This window comes from Cucurbita pepo, chromosome 13, assembly GCF_057944985.1.
Source record: "Cucurbita pepo subsp. pepo isolate OVF chromosome 13, ASM5794498v1, whole genome shotgun sequence".
NCBI lineage: Eukaryota > Viridiplantae > Streptophyta > Magnoliopsida > Cucurbitales > Cucurbitaceae > Cucurbita > Cucurbita pepo.
Genome location: NC_141810.1, coordinates 3,604,920 through 3,621,845, shown reverse-complemented (window position 1 = coordinate 3,621,845; position 16,926 = coordinate 3,604,920). Strand labels below are relative to the sequence as shown.

Below are 16,926 nucleotides of genomic sequence, written 5' to 3'. Positions count from 1 at the left end.
TAATTAGATATATTTGAGATTTTTTTTTTTTTAAATGTAGGGTATTATTCAAACTTATATTTCTTCCAATTATAAATTTAATTTGTCAAACTTTTAATTTTATATTTAATAAATCTTTTAAAAATTTTAGGTATTTAATAAATCTTTTAAAAATTTTAGGTATTTCATAAATCTTTTAAAAAATTTAAGTATTTCATAAATCTTTTAAAAATTTTAGGATATTATTAAACTTATATTTCTTCTAATTATAAATTTAATTTCTCAAACATTTAATTTTATATTTAATAAAAAAATTTAAAATTTTAGGGTATTTCATAAATCTTTTAAAAATTTTAGGATATTATTAAACTTATATTTCTTTTAATTATAAATTTAATTTCTCAAACATTTAATTTTATATTTAATAAATCTTTTAAAAATTTAAAATCAGTTTTTTTTAATAATTTCATCTAAATAATTATAAAGTTTTTAATATCTCAAAATTTAATTTTATATTTAAAAAATCTCTTGAAAATTTAATTTTATATTTAATAAATCTTTTAAAAATTTAAAATCAGTTTTTTTTTAATAATTTCATCTAAATAATTATAAAGTTTTTAATACCTCAAAATTTAATTTTATATTTAAAAAATCTCTTGAAAATTTGAAGGTTTCGGTTTTGGTTTGGCTTACCTCGGTTCGTAACAATAAAGATATATTCCTTCACTTACCATTATCATTTCCTAAATTAATCAACGTGTGACTCCAACCTAACAATCCTCAACAATAAATTGCTGAACACAATTCTTGGTAAACACTGGCACTCTTCATAGATTACAAGACCTAGATAGAGTGGAGGACTATACTGAGCGTACAATTTACTCCTTAAAATTTTAAATCTGAACTTGCTCCCGTCGGGCTAGTAATATATTTTAACAAAATGTGTAAAAAAAATTAAATAAATGGTTGAACTCTTTCTAATAGATTCTTATATCTTCAATTTCATATCTATTAAATTTACCCACTACAAAAACTGTTCAACGAATTATTAAAAATTTCCAATATTTTATTTAATTGACAAAATATATTTTAAATATCATGTATTTACTAAACATAAAACTGAAAAATTTAAAGTTCGCTGAAAAAAAAATTCAATTTTATATGTAGTAGACAATTATCAAATATATTTTTTAAAATTAAATATATTAATAATTTATTAAATATAAAATTAAAACGAGAGATATGAGGACAATATTTATTATTAAATATAAAAATTTAAACACTAAACTTAAAAAATTTATTAATTTAGTACGTAGATAATTTTTAGGGATAATTATTAAAAAAAAATTTAGGTAATCTTACATCCCAAATTAGAAGCATTAAAAAGTATTAAGTGGCTTTGTTATGAATTTGGTTGGATAATGTGAATGAAATATAAACGACATATATTATATGGGCAAATGTGTTATATTTTAGGACGGATTGACATGTATTATATTATACTATGACTTATATTATATGGTAAGTTATGCTATGATATGTTTATATCATGTTATGGAGCTTGTTGTGACTTCATCGTCACATGATATAATACTTCTATATGATATGACATACCCACTGTGTTAGCACAATTACTTTAGGATTATGTAATACATTATATGTTTATGTCATGATTTATAACTATGAAGATTTCATGCATTATTTTATGTCGTGTGCATTGGGATACTTACCTCTTATGATGAATATGATATCTATCGCCATGATATTATGTGAGATTCTTTCCCTCCGCTCTAGTAACATGAGTGTACGCTAGTTTAATGTATCAAATGCAATACATATACTTCTCTTTTATGTTTAATATATTTATAATAATAAATATTAAATATATTTTCTCATTTTATATTCACTATATGACTATATTAAATATTAATTTGAAAAAGAGAGCTTTATAATTACCGATTATAAGCTCAAATTATATATAATTATTTAATTAAGAATTTTAATTCATTAATTATAGATCACTCCATTATAAACCCATATTTAATATTTATGTACTGTCGCACAAGTTATGTTCATGAACATAATTATTATAGATAAATCGATTACTTACGATTACATTTTTTTCATCTTAAATTTAATTGTATTAAATTGTTTATGGTGCAACCAAAAACCAACTTCCTTTTGGCCCAAAAGTGAGGCCCATTGTTCACACGTGAGATTCATGTCCATTGTTCCTTCTGGATTGTCGGGTAGAAAACGTATTTGGATAGGTTAATATCAAGTTGAATCTTTTGAGAAAGTATTTTTAAAATAGTAACCGGGAGAAGTAAGTGTGTCAACATACGATCGACGTGAGATTCATGTGAGGTATCGTGGCAGCAGGGTTGTCCCTAGATGGAAGGTGTTTGCATTATTTAATAATGGAATTAACTCAGAAAGATAAAAGAAAAGATAAAATAATAATTTTATTTCCAATATTTAACCTATCTTACCGTAACTTGTTGGGATAAAAATACATCATTTAAAATAATGAGTCACGTCTAACAAAAGGTTGATTAATGAAGTATTTGACCAAATTAATAGTAACTAAATATTATAAAATAAAAGTTATTTTGGTGTAATATTTGTTTACATTGTACAGTAAAAACACTTGACTTACCCAACAACACTAAATACTATAACCTTATAAATGAATTTTTTCAAATTAAAACTAAATAACATGGTGAATATTCTATCATAATTATTCACAGCAATTACAAGTCTACAATTTTGAAAAGGGTAAGAAAAATAAGATTAAAGTTGAAAATAAATTGGATACATCTATCCAGATATAATCATCCGATCATAATAGATAAGACAAGAATCTTTATTCTAAGATTAATTGATAGAATTTAGATCGTAATGTTAGGCATAATTACGTTATATGTCATTACAGAACTCTTGTGAGAAATACAATTAAGATTGTGTGATGAACATGACAACTTTCAAAACTTTTTACTGTCCGCCAAAAATGGCATTCACTGCCATGGACAAAAAGGGTATTAATAAATTAGTTTTGAGCTCGATACCTTGCTTGAGAGTTGCTCTGGGACTTATTTCACTCGGTAAAGCAAGCATTAAGAAAAAGTCAGTTCTTGAATCTCGGTAAAGCTGCTTCTTTCTTCTCCTAAGTCATCGTAAGAAACCCCCTATTTTTTCTAAGCAATATCTGTCCATTTATACGTCTATGTTAGTTTAGGTCTAACGATATCAACAAAATTCATAACAAACTAGTTTCACAACGTAACCGTCGGCTACACCTATTTTCGTTTTCAAATCCAACCTTATTCTAATGTACTGTGAAACGTAGATCATCGTCGTACTTAATCGAGACTTAGGTCAAACTCTATCTCGAAACCTAGTGGGATTAGGAGTAAAGCATATCGAGATTGACGAAGTTTTTAAAAGAAAAATGATAATAAAATAAAAAATTACTACCAATATAATTTTTAAAAATAAAATACAAATAACAAAAATAATTACAATTTTGATTTGTGGGTAAAGAATAACTTTTGAAAAGTGGTCTATGGAAGTAAGGGCCAATCAAATGCTCTCACGTAGTCTAACGCCATTGATACTAACAGAGCAACCTCCGTTCGCCGTAGTTTCTTCGATCCCTTTCGGCGGCAAGGTATTCTGTGTTCAATGACTCCCAATCGAAAATATTTGCATCTGTTTTCATAATTTCATTCAATTTAGCGGTTTCTGGAAAAGTTTTGAATGGATGAGAAGGTGAATTTGATTGGATTGGATTGGATTGGATTGAATGTTCATGTGGTGGGTGAAATGATGATTCGAATTTTCTTCTTCGTTAATCGACGAAGAACATTAGCGATTTCTACGTTTCATAGGTTTGATTGATCGTATGGTTCTATTGATCCCTTCGCAAAATTACTTGTCCTCTTAATGTTGTAATTAGGAGACATTAGGTTAATTATTTCTATGAGGATTCAGATTATGAGCGAGTTTTCTTCCATATCAAGGCATAGGTTTCCCATGTCAGGCCATTATAGAAGGATTGCGGAAAATTTTAAAGGAGTGACTGGAAAAGTGGAGTGGAGCATCTTTTACTTACTTTGTGCTGTAGTTTTCCACACTAGTGGCAATATTCTTCAATGAGTATTTCTGTTGTTGATTTAACTTTGACATCCTTTTTTTTTTTTTCCTGATTTCAATTAATCTTGTCTGCTTATTGGGAACATGGACTGTAGTTTGGATTTAAAATAAGCTGCTCATTCCCTTTGAAAAGGGAAAGGTATCTTTTAAGAACAAATTAAGGTTCTTTGGGCTATTATGACTATAATCAAGAAAATAGCTTTAGAAGTTTCGTTATTGAGTTGGGGCCTCCATATTGAAAAGGAAAACTCTGTGTTTATAGAAAAATTGAGAATAGTTCTTTAATGCCATTCACTTCACAAGACTTATTGGTTCTCTTGTTTGTTTGTTATTCTGAAACGAACAGTTCTTCAGGATTTTCTTTGTTCCTTTGCATAATTCGGTATCTCTGGTCACCCTGTTTTTTACTATATGAGGCAGTAGTTGTAGTTTTTTTGGTTTTTTTTGGTTTTTTTTGCTAGGAACTTAGTCATGTTATTGAATATCGGATAAGGCTTTTGATTCATCAATGCTAAGAGAATTAAAAGTCGCTTGGCCTTGTAATGGGAAACCAAGAAAGAAAAGGAAAAAGGGTCCTTGTATAGATTGATTTGTGGCTGGAGGACATGGCCTCCTTCTCATTGCAGTTGGTAATAAATCTTCATTTCTCAAAAGTTTGCTTAGCTGCTTACTTTGGTGATATGTGAAGTATCAATATATGGCAAAAAGAAAGTGCATCGCACAAGAATTCAAGGTGGGGAATCTCAATTGGCTCTCACCTTTAATACTTCCTTACCTTTACCCTACATCAATAGGAAGGGGCCTTCTCCTACTGCAATCACCTCATACCTTCCACTTACTGGTACGTGCCTTAGATTTTTATCTATCTCAATCTGGCTTCTTCTACTTTGTCTCTTATGATTAACAGCAACAAATAGGAAGAAAAAGGTGCGATTTTACATTAATTTTGTTATGGGCTTCTTTGGATGGAAGTGTGTGTTATACACTGTTTGATTTGTGACATGTTTGTTGTAGACTGAAAATTGATCATTGTAATACTTGGTGCATGCTGCATGTTGAGCTTCCTGTGTGATTGATGACCGTGGGATCTCGTGTAACTTGCATTTCTTCACGACATATGGAATTAATTCGATACGATATGTGGGCTTATTTATCATTATTATGAATTTCTTAACCTCATGAACTATATAATCTCAGGGGTCGTAGGCTATTCACCAATTTGTACACTTCACAAATGCACAAACTATGCATAGACCAGATAAATGTTGATTACTTTGCACATTTCTCATCGTCTATTAGATGCATGCATATGTAACTCTCCAAGCTCAAAATTCGAACTAGGATTCAAAATATGATTCGAATTTTGTTCGTCTTTGATGCTATATGTAATGATCCTTGAACTAGTAAGAATCTAGATTCTGAATCCTGCTTAGAATCTTAGGCGTGGAGAGTTATAAATCATATTAGAGAGGAATCTCCCTATTATGATGTGGTTTTAGGGACGAACCAAAACATAATGAGAGGACCCATGTTGGTCTATGAGGACAATCTTCACCGCATGTTGTTGAAGATAAGTAAGGTATCCTGATTATGTTGTAAAAGATGTAGGAAAATGTTAGGGCTACGCATTGAATTCAAATTTTTTATTTATATCTTGGGTCTGGACAATGACACACTCCAATAACGATATAATAGCGAAAAACAAATGAAGTGCATTTTGGCCCGAACTCGTTGTATAACATGAAGTATTATTTGGGTGCAGTTTTTTTTTGTGAACTAACCAAAGGAGAAGGCTGAGGCAGGCAAAATCAGGTTGCTTTCTTCCATGGAAGTTTCTTTTGACTTTCATGGGGATGTTGATAACATTGCATTTTTTTGGAGTAGGAGGAAGCTGCTTGGAAGCAAAATCAAGTTACATTCTTCTATGGTAACATTGATAACATACAATTGTTGCTAGAATGATGTTCACTAAGAGTTCCTATTTAATTTTTTATAAGTTATTTTTAATGACTCATAGATATTTATGAGATCTTTTTATCCATTAGACTTTACTTGTCCATAACAAAGTCACCTATAGTTGAGCTATACCATGATTAGAAACTGTTTTATTGTTTAAATTAGTAAGAATAGGCCGTTTCGAAGTTAAAATGAAGCATGATGTTTATTCTTTCCCCTTATACTTCTCTAAATTTGGTTCGGATTTTGTACGTATTATAATGTCTCGACCAATCATGATTGTTTACAATTTAAGCGTTATATGTACGTTTTTTTGAATGTGTCATAAATGTAATAAATATTTCTCCTCTTTTTATATGATAAATTACTTTAGTCGCATAACAAAGTCACCTATGGTTGAGCGCGTAATCTAACGCCTTTTCTATACCATGATTAGAAATTGTTTTATTGTTTAAATTAGTAAGAATAGACGGTTTCGATGTGTATTCTTTCCCCCTTATACCTCTCTAAATTTGGTTCGAATCTTGTAAGTATTATAACGTCTCAACTAATCATGATTGTTTACAATTGGAACGTTATATGTACGTTTCTGAATCTATCATAAATGTAGTAAAAATTTCTCTCCTTTTTATTTGATAAATTATTGTCGTGTTGTATTAGCTACTCAAACGTTCAGCTCAAAATTAGGTAATGAAGCCAAAAGTTTATCCTACCCAAAAATTCTTAGTTCATTTTACCTTCTTATTTGGTCATCTTAAGCTCTATCTATCCTTGATAAAAACCGAGTCTCTACACGTCTCTGTTCAACATGTTCATAAATATATAAGCGAGGACAAACAAGTCTCACATTAACTATCTATGTGTGTATCCATGTATGCATTTACATACATGTTTACATGCACGACGACATTTATATTTTAATCTTAAAAGTGAAAGTTAAAAAGAAAAATAAAATATAATAATAAAAAAAGTATGAATTACACGTAGGATTTAGCATTATAATTATAACAAAAAAAATTGTTTCCATGATTCTCTAATAAATATTAAAAAAAAAAAAGAATTTTCTACTTTAAATTTTTATTAATAAAATTTCTTTTACCTTTTCCTTCTCTCACTTTTATATGGAAGAAAATACATTATAAATGATTAAACAAATTTAGCATATTACAAACCTTACCATGGTTAAAAGTTAACTCTAGTTAAGCAAGGGTTTTTTTGTTCTTCCCATAAAAAAAAGTGCACCATGGTTAAATCTCAAAAAAAAAAAAAAAAAAAAAAAAAAAGGGGTTAAACATTAACCAAACCCATACTTGCTAATTTTTTGTCTCCTCCAAAAAATTCAGTTTTTTTTTTAGGACATTTGGAAATTCTCTCAGCCCTTCTGGTGGTTTTGACAAATGGGTCACTGTACATGGTGATGGTCTTCTCAGATTCAAATCACTTCAAACTCGGACCTCTTCTATTTATTTCGTATTAGGTAATTCTTTCTACGATTTTCAATTTTCTTGATTCGGATGGAGCTTCATTTCTGCTTAAAGTTGTTCTTTCAATCTCACTTGTTTTAGGGTTTCATTTTCACTACTGGATTGCTTCAATTCAAATGCTCTTACTCAAATTTGACCGTTAGCTTCGAGTTCCAATTCCTTGTTCTTGGATCAGTCGTTAGCTTGCTTGTTGTTCCGATTGTTTGTTTTTTTCTTTTTTAAACTACTATCGTTTACTGTTCAGTGGCTCTCAGTATGCAATCGTGATTTTCTCGTATCTGGTTTTCCGATGGGGGTTTTAGGAGAATGTGGGTTTCAATTTGTAAATTATATTGTTAATTATGCATTTATAGCAAGTGATGTAATGTGTGATGACTTGACGGGTAGTTTTACTTTTAAGAGTTCATAGGTGCATGCGAACAATGAGTTCCTGACAGGAAGATGATCTTATATGGATAGTTTTATAAGTCTATCCACATGCGTTATGATGCTGTTCTTGGTTGCATGTATGTAAATTGTAATATGCAGTCTGATTAGCGAATACAATGTTTTATAGGTTGCTATTTATTTCAAGATTTAGACGTTGAGTATAGGAAATAGATGAAATGCTCCAAACATCCCAAGAACCGTGACGTAAAGAAGTTTTAGATAGGTTGCCTGACATAGAAGCAATGAGTCACATATCCCATGGATCTATTCTTTGATTTTATCACTCTGCCTGCAAATCATTTGCTCTATGGTCAGCTGTGCACGGAAAAAAGCTTCTTACTAAAGTTACCTAATATAATCGTTCTAACATTTCAGACCGATGGGATACTGACCAAACAAATGCTGCTCAGTCTATTTATTAGCTCTAGAATGAAGTAAATAAGAGCATGTTATCTTTCTTCTGAATAAAATGATATTCTTGTCTAATTGATTACCAAATGTGTTGTCTTTTTTTAACCAACAAGAGCATAACTTATCAGTCAAGGTGTCTTATTTTTCCCGTGAGATTGGAGGTTCAAATTCTTATCCTCACATTTGAGGAAAATAAATTGAATAATAGATTGATAATTTAATTTTTGGAATCTTGATCTACTATATTTGGCAATTTCAGGATCTCTAGTGGTATTCTCATGCACAACATTTGAGCTAAATAATATTGCAGTTGTGCACTGTGCTTCAAAATCTTGTGGTGTTAAAGAACTACTGAAAACTAATAACCATATTACAATATTAGAAGGGACAGTAAGAAACGATATCTAAGTTATAATTAAAACAACAACTTGATAAAAACAAAAAACATTTTGTCCTTGGACTTAGTAATTTAGTAATTGTGTGGATGTAGTAAGAGTATTTGCTTTGGAGATCATGCGAGTATATTAGTGAGATTTCCTGATTTTCATGTTCTGGATTTGAATGAATGATGGAGAAAACTAGCACTTAATTGTTGCATGTAGGAAGCATTAATTCTCTAGTTTGGTTAGAATTTGATTAGAGTATTACGTGATCTTGGGCATTCGATTTTTCACTATTATCTTTTAATTTGGTATTACAATCCTCATGGAGGATATGTTGAGCGTATTTTTGGGATTGGACACGCATTTTCTAGTGATACTGCAGAGAAAATACTATTAGACTAGTAGTTGAGGAGTATAAAAATTGAGGCAGTTTTTGCTGAATAAAAAGACGAATTATAGAATTTGCATGACATTTGAGTTGGATTTTTTTCAGTACATTCATCATGATTAATGTTGATATATATACTAACGCTTAACTTTTATCAATCTATCTCTAAGTTTCTTTAGCAATTCTCTCTTCTGAACCTAACCCCCAGAAAAAATCTATTGTACTGCCCACTCTAGCAGCCAGGTGTACTTATAACATTTTATTTGATTTTGTATCAGGTATCTTAATTTCTACTATACCATTGCCTATTTAGAGTCAGATATTATTGGTTGATTGAAGTTTCATAGATAGGCGTGGTTTTTAAGAGTCAGATTCGTAGGGAATTATGGAGTGCAACAAAGATGAGGCAGCTAGAGCAAAAGAAATTGCTGAGAGAAAATTTACAGAGAGAAATTATTCTGCTGCAAAGAAGTTTGTTTTGAAGGCTCAAAATTTGTATCCTGGGCTTGATGGTCTCTCACAAATGATGACAACTCTTGAAGTGTATATCTCTGCAGAGAATAAGATAAATGGGGAAACGGATTGGTACGGGATACTTGGTGTGAACCACTTGGCTGATGATGAGACTATTAGGAAACAATATAGAAAGCTGGCTCTTGTCCTTCATCCTGATAAAAACAAGTCACTTGGTGCAGAGGGCGCATTTAAATTGGTTTCGGAGGCCTGGAGTTTGCTATCTGACAAGGCAAAGAGATTGGCTTATAATCAGAAAAGGGACCTGAAAGGGGGTCGACAGAAAACTCCTACCCCCACAAATAGTACTTCAGTGCCGCCAAGTGCAAATGGCTTTCAAAGTTTTAAGAATGTTGCTTCAAATGCAAGGAACGTTCAAAGTAAGGTCCATGTAGGGGCTACTACCCCATTGCAGCCTTCTCAAAGAAAACCAGATACTTTTTGGACTCTTTGCAACCGATGCAAGACACACTATGAGTACCTTAGAGTCTATCTAAATCACACTCTCCTTTGTCCTAATTGTCATGAAGCTTTTTTGGCCGTAGAGAGGGCTCCACCCCCAAATGTATTGAAGTCACCTAGTTGGTCTTCTCAGCAGCAGCATCAAAACTCTAGACAGTATACAACTGGCGATGCCTATGGTACTGGAAGAAACTCTAAAAAACCTGATTCTGGCCATTCTGTGGGTATTAATTCAGTTGATAATACAAACTTTCAGTGGGGTCCTTCCTCCAGGACAGCTGGTGTTGGTAGCACTTTTTCATCAGCTTCCGCACGAGCTGCAAATTTGGGTCAACAAGCAAGTGAGAAAGTGAAGAGAGATCGCGATGAAACACAGCCATCGACTGAAGTGGATAGGAGTCAATTGTCTTCAAAAAAGAAAAGAACTGATGGAATTAACAGCTTTGGGGTCCACGCGGCAAATCAAATGGCCAGTGGAGATGTTGGCTTATCTGAATTAAGGAAGAGTTATCCTGATACTCAAAAGTTTCATAGTTTTTATTATGCATTTAACAGGACCGATAGCCAGAGAGAGTTGTCAATCTTTGAAATCCGAAACATGCTAATGGACAAGTCTCGTGCTGAAATACATAAGAAACTTAAAGAATGGAGCTCATTGGCTGAAAAGTCAACTCTGAATAAACAGTCCAAGAAGCAAAAGAATGTGGTGAATGATGGAACTCATGATATAAAAATTAATGGTAAACCTTCTGCAAACGGTAAAGGATGGAATGAGAAGGAGCCTGAGTCTGACTCTTTAGCTAGTAAAAATACAGGCAGTGAGAACGATCCTATCTCAATTAATGTTCCAGATCCTGATTTTCATAATTTTGACTTGGACCGAGCTGAAAGTTCATTTGGGGATGATCAAGTCTGGGCTTGTTATGATGATGATGATGGAATGCCTCGTTTCTATGCGCGAATTCACAAGGTGATGTCCCTAAGACCATTCAGAATGCGTTTCAGTTGGCTCAACTCAAGAAGCAACATGGAGATTGGCCCAATGGACTGGATAGGTTCGGGGTTCACAAAAACCTGTGGGGATTTCAGGATTGGAAAATATGAAGTCACAAGATCATTGAACTCCTTCTCGCATAAGGTTTGCTGGGTGAAAGGTTTACGAGGGGTGATTCAGATATTTCCTCAGAAGGGTGAAGTCTGGGCTCTTTATAGAAACTGGTCTGCAGATTGGAATAAAGATACTTCAGAAGAAATGATTCACAAGTACGATATGGTAGAAGTACTTGATGATTTTAATGAAAAAGAAGGCGTGTCTGTTGCTCCTCTTGTTAAGGTTGGTGGTTTCAGGACAGTGTTCTGTAGAAACATGGATCCAAAAGAAGTGAGGAAGATCCCTAAAGAAGAGATGTTTCGCTTCTCCCATCAGGTCCCCAATTACTTACTTACGGGAGACGAAGCTCAAAATGCTCCGAAGGGTTGTCGGGAATTGGATCCAGCAGCAACACCTTTGGAGCTCCTGCAGATTGATACAGAATCATTTCAGGTAACCACGAAGGAGACTGAGGTAAAAACTGTAGGAGAGATATCTCATATTAACCAGGAAACTGTAGTTAATGAGGTGGAAGACACATTGGAAGCTAGGAAGGTAGATGTAGTAACCCAGGAAGATGAACAAACTAAGATGTCTGGTGATGTTACCTTCCAGGGTAGCTAAGGAAGCTTATATGGCAGATAATGCCAACAAAAGTAAATCAACTAAACAACGTGGAGTTTGCTCGAGGTATACCCAATAGGTGCATTTTTTGAATTCTGTCTGACCAAAGTTGTAGAGAATTCTTGCTTTTGTTTGGATTGGATCCATTGTTGCTCCAATTGTTTATTGGTTTTGTGGCTTTGTACTTGACACAGTGGAATCTCTCAAGTCTTATCGAGAAATTCATCGATAATGACCGCCATACTTGAGACAAAAATGAGATCCAACTTATCTCTACTTACCTGAAATTTTTGAGGGTCTAGTTATATGTGGCTCCTTAGCACATAATTGACTCAAACCCAGTCCTTAATTCCTTCATTGAAGGCCCGCGTTTATACTTTTGGTTCATATTCCCTTCTCTTGTAAGGATCCTTTAAATATGTTTGTTTTCTCTTCCTTATTGAAGTATCTTTTAGACAGCATACAGAATGATATCTCCGTCAGTATATTTCAGTTTTTGTTGGTTAATTCCTTTCCCCTTTTCTTCACTTGAACGTACAGAAATTGGGTGATCAGGTACAAGTAAAAACATCAAACTAGTATTAGATGGCACTTGGTATTTCTACCAGAAAGAGCAAGCATACGGGCATGTTTAATGATTGTCATATACAATAGCTACATAATGTTCACAAACGCATGTAGAAGTCATTCTATTGATGTGTCATTGTGCACGGTATGACCATGAATATACACCATTCATACAACATACAACATACACATACAAACACACATGCCTCCTCTCTTCTGTGTACATGTGCATATGGGTGGAAATTTTGAGTTTTGCAGGTACGTTATAGTTCAATTGGCTTCTTGCTGAACGCACGGAGGGGAAGAGAGAACATCTTAAAAGGTTAGCCAACAGGCAACCTTCTGAATAAAATATGTTCAGCTAATAGGAGTGGAGGAATTTCGTAATGGCTCTGTGGCAAAATATCTTAATGTTTGTGACTGCCAATCTTTCTTTATATTAGTTTAATACCAAAATCTTCCTTTGTTGCAAATTATGACACGTTATTTGTTTTTTGTTGGGCACTTTACACCAATAATCACATGGATGAAGATTTGCAGAGCTTATAAAAATTAGTACTGATCTAACTAGTGTATATCTGATTGGTGCTGTGAATTAGAGAATTGATACTTAAATCTTTGTGCGTTCTAGTCATTGTCCAATTAGTCACAGGCTTAAGAATCATAGGATGCATTCATGATTTTTGGCTTGACATTTTCTATAAGATTTCCGACACAAACAACCAATTTAAATCCAGTGTTGTAGATTTCTTTTGAGCGAATCAGCACTCTGTTTAGGTTATATATCCATGTATTGGCCACTGTGTCGACAGCATTTTCTTTGCCTTTTTCAATAGTGGCTTGGTTCTTCCATCTGTGCTCTTAATTTAATATGCCATTCTGCTTAGATCTTTATGCATTTGTTGTACATGGTGGTGGCTGTGGGAGATCTTTCTTGCTCCTAAATAATTTACACCATATGATCTGCAATTATTGGTTCATGATGCTTTACTTCTCCATTTTACTTCATAAATACCATTCAAATCAGCTGTTGTAGAGAATTTTTTTCTTGATTTTCTGCATCATAGAACCCAACAACACCAAATCACTTACAGTTAGATCTTTAATTTACTTGATCAAATGCATTGGATCATTCTTTTTTGCATTCATTGTTGCATGTGTATAAATCATAATGCTTTTCTCTCTCTCTCTCTCTCTCTCTCTCTCTCTCTCTTTTCTTCTGGAAATGAGAGATTGACAGGTGCCTGACATGAGGAATTTGAAGTACAATAATGAAATGGTTTGCTTTTTTGGTTGTTTTATTAGTGAAAAATGCTTCATCTTTAACTGGAGAATGATGCCTTTGGTTGGAGAAGAAGAGTGAGGGGATATATGCAGTCCTCACTTTCTGTCTGGGGAACCATTCCTCCAATTTCTTGGTAACATTGATATGACTGACCATTCTTTTTCAGCTCTGCCTTTGAATTTCTTATTCATTTTTTCCAAACCCACTTTCATATTTTTAGTAATTTCCATTTTCATTGCTTGTTGATACCCACATCAAGGCTTCAAAGGCATCTTGCTTGTGGGAATTTGTATTAGTATAAACTTTTTTTTGTCTACTCAAGTACGATCGAGACAGCATTTGGGGGCGTAGCGTAAAGTTATTAAGTCTAGAATTATTTAGTATAGTTAGTTATTTCATCCGTGGAGTTAGAATAATTTGTAGAATGCTAAATTGTTTAGTATGAGTTACAAAAATTTGTATTTAGAATACAATACTTGTTTTGTTTAAACATAGAATGTCTTGTCGTTGACTCGTGGCTCAAAACTCCCTTCCCCTTAAATGGCAAACGGTATAGAATTGAAGTGGGCTTAGTTGTTTTAATGAAAATAATGGGAAAAAGAAACGAATGAATATGGTGAGTATTTTTGTACGTTTTGTTTGTATTAAACAATTTTCTTCTATAAAAATCGAGAATTAAAAGAAAACGTATAATTATTACTTTAGTCTAATTTATGATTTTTTTTTTTGTATTAGAATTAGATTCCCATGGTTTGGTCAAATTTTTTTTAATAAAAGATTTGTTTTCATCCATTTTAAAATTTTAGTCTTGAGTTATATTTTTTTTTTTGCATAATTTATTTTTATTTTTATTTATTTTTGTATTTTTTAGGTATATTCTTTAAAGTTTTAAAAATAATTAAGTTAAATAATACTTATCGTACTATTTATTATTTTATTGAGCAGGATGTTTTATTTTTGTTATTTTGAATATGATTAATTTAAGAATTATATATATTATTTTAACACATTAAATTTTTTTAATATTAGGATATAATACGGGTTAATCCAAAATATATTTTATTATCTCAAAATAATAAAATTATACATATTATTTAACTATTATAAGTCAAATTAGGTAAATTAAAAAAAAAAAAAAAAAAAGTTTAGAAAAGAGAAGAAAGTGAAGTTGTGGAGCCCACCAAGGAAAATTGGAGGTGAAGGTGTGTGGGACCCACAATGAATTTAAGAATTTATTACGTCAAACTTCAACCTAACCCTACTTCATAAAGATTTTGTTTAAACTATAAACTTTTTTTTTATTGCTTTAATTCATACTAAACTTTTAAATTAATATTTTTATTTAAATTTTAAAATATTTAAAATTTAAATTTTCATGAAAATAATTTAATCACAATTTAGTCTAAATATTTTAAAGAAAAATTTTCATCAAATTAATTTTTAATTTTGATTATATAATAATTCATAAACATATTTAGTTTTTAATTAATTTATCAAGACATCTATTAAACATAAAATGATATTTTTCACTCTAAAAACTAAATTTTTACAATTTTTTAAAATTTATTTATCATATTTTCATCCTATCATTATTATTATTATTATTATTATTATTATATATGGGAATCCTCTTTTTGTTGTCCCAATTATATTCCTTAAATATTTGATCAATTCAAAACAAATGAAGCATTAAAGATATAAGTTATTGGTTAACACATTATTATATAAGAAAAAATGATTTGCATTTGAATTGAAAAGAAAAGTGAAAGTGTTTGCATTCACGTGACTGATAAAGATATTTAGTCATAAAAAATTGTATATTGGAATGATGTTTCTTACGCTTCTTTGATCTAATAAATAATTTTCGTGGTAGGGAAAAAAAATTCGAAGTTAGTTGGGTCTTATCTAGATTAACAATCATTTGATTGCATGTACGGTGTTCAGCTGAAGGTGAGATGACATCGTTCAAGGTCGTGAAGCGAAGTACAATATCAAACGAAATTTACTCAATACACACTATATTTAGGAGACAATAGACTCGTGTACGATACTGTGTGAATGGCTCTTGTAATATGACCCATTGGAGTATAGTTTAATGAAAATAACAATAATTATCATTTTAAAGTCAATGGTTCGACTTCCACATGTAGTTGGATGGGTCCATGCACACTAGCTTCTCGTTTCATCGGGTCAAGCCTTGACTCACATGTAGGGTTATAATTTCATCTAGTTGAGCTAGACCCACCAGCCTCACCTCAAATATGATTTTGTTCGGCCTTTTTCTTTCCTATGGTCCAACTTGGGTAGAACTCCTCTCCCTTCATTACCGTTGTTGAATTAACAGTTTTACTGATATATTATCTGTATATACTAATATTTTCATCTCGAGATCTATTCGAGATTCTCTAGAAACAGACGGCACGTACTTTCCCCCGTTATTAAAGTGAGAGAGAACTAAAAATCCATCCTCCTACCATTTGTGTAAGAAACTTTAAACCCCTTTTGCATGTGTGAGTGTGACTTTAGCTATTAAGGGAACCAAGAAAAGTGTCCAAAGCCCATAGTGTTCCATCCCATTTCACTTCCCATCACATTATTGATTGTTACCTTTCTAAACCAATTCGACCAATTAAGAATTAAAGCTAACGTCACGTGCTTACATTATTTTTTTCGGTTCAGCAACATAAGGTCGTTAAAGTGAGCATAACTCAATGATAATTGACATGTACTACTTCCTTTTAGGTCAGAGGTTCATATCTTCATACTCTCATTTATCATAGTGGGACGAAAAATTTAAGACTTCGAACATTTTGATCAAGAGTGTATGTATCTTTAATAGCTTGTTCTCAAGCTGAGAACCGGTGAGATCCCACGTTTATGGAGGAGAATGAAATATTCTTTATAAGGGTGTGACATGTTTTAGAAACGAGGGGAAGTCCGAAAGGTAAAGCTCAAATAGGACAATATCTGTTACTAGTGCAAATGGTATCAAAGTCAGACACCAAGCGATGTGTTAGCGAGGAGACTGAGCCCCGAAGGGGGGTGGACACGAGGCAGTGTGCCAGTAAGGACGCTAGACCCTAAAGGGGTGGACACGAGGTAGTGTGTCATCAAGGACACTGAGACCCTCCCGTGGATTGTGAGATCCAAAAAGTATCACACCAAGTGATGTGTCAGCAAGGAGACTAAGCCCCGAAGGG

At 32.2% G+C, this 16,926-nt stretch overlaps 1 protein-coding gene and 1 long non-coding RNA gene across 5 annotated transcripts; both read left to right on the top strand.

The window, feature by feature from the left end:
• The first annotated feature begins 3,527 nt into the window (after positions 1-3,527).
• Positions 3,528-6,286, top strand: LOC147789646 (uncharacterized). The gene is made up of 2 exons (XR_015423324.1): positions 3,528-3,649; positions 4,596-6,286. It is a non-coding gene; the product is annotated as an uncharacterized LOC147789646 (long non-coding RNA).
• A 1,118-nt stretch (positions 6,287-7,404) lies between these two features.
• LOC111808970 (uncharacterized) lies at positions 7,405-12,335 on the top strand. Of its 4 annotated transcripts, none has more exons than XM_023695232.2 (2): positions 7,405-7,567; positions 9,464-12,335. In XM_023695232.2, exon 2 carries the CDS (start codon positions 9,571-9,573, stop codon positions 11,872-11,874), a length of 2,304 nt encoding a protein of 767 aa, XP_023551000.2. In that variant the 5' UTR covers positions 7,405-7,567; positions 9,464-9,570; the 3' UTR covers positions 11,875-12,335. The 4 variants fall into 4 exon arrangements, with proteins under 4 accessions (XP_023551000.2, XP_086973128.1, XP_086973129.1 ...); XM_087117002.1 differs by having other exon boundaries at positions 7,656-12,335; XM_087117003.1 differs by lacking the exon at positions 7,405-7,567 and adding an exon at positions 7,641-8,080.
• The last annotated feature ends 4,591 nt before the right edge of the window (positions 12,336-16,926 follow it).

What these genes read in the sequence shown, in the direction of transcription:
- LOC111808970 (XM_023695232.2), top strand. Translation starts at nt 9,571, where the DNA reads ATGGAGTGCAACAAAGATGAGGCAGCTAGAGCAAAAGAAATTGCTGAG.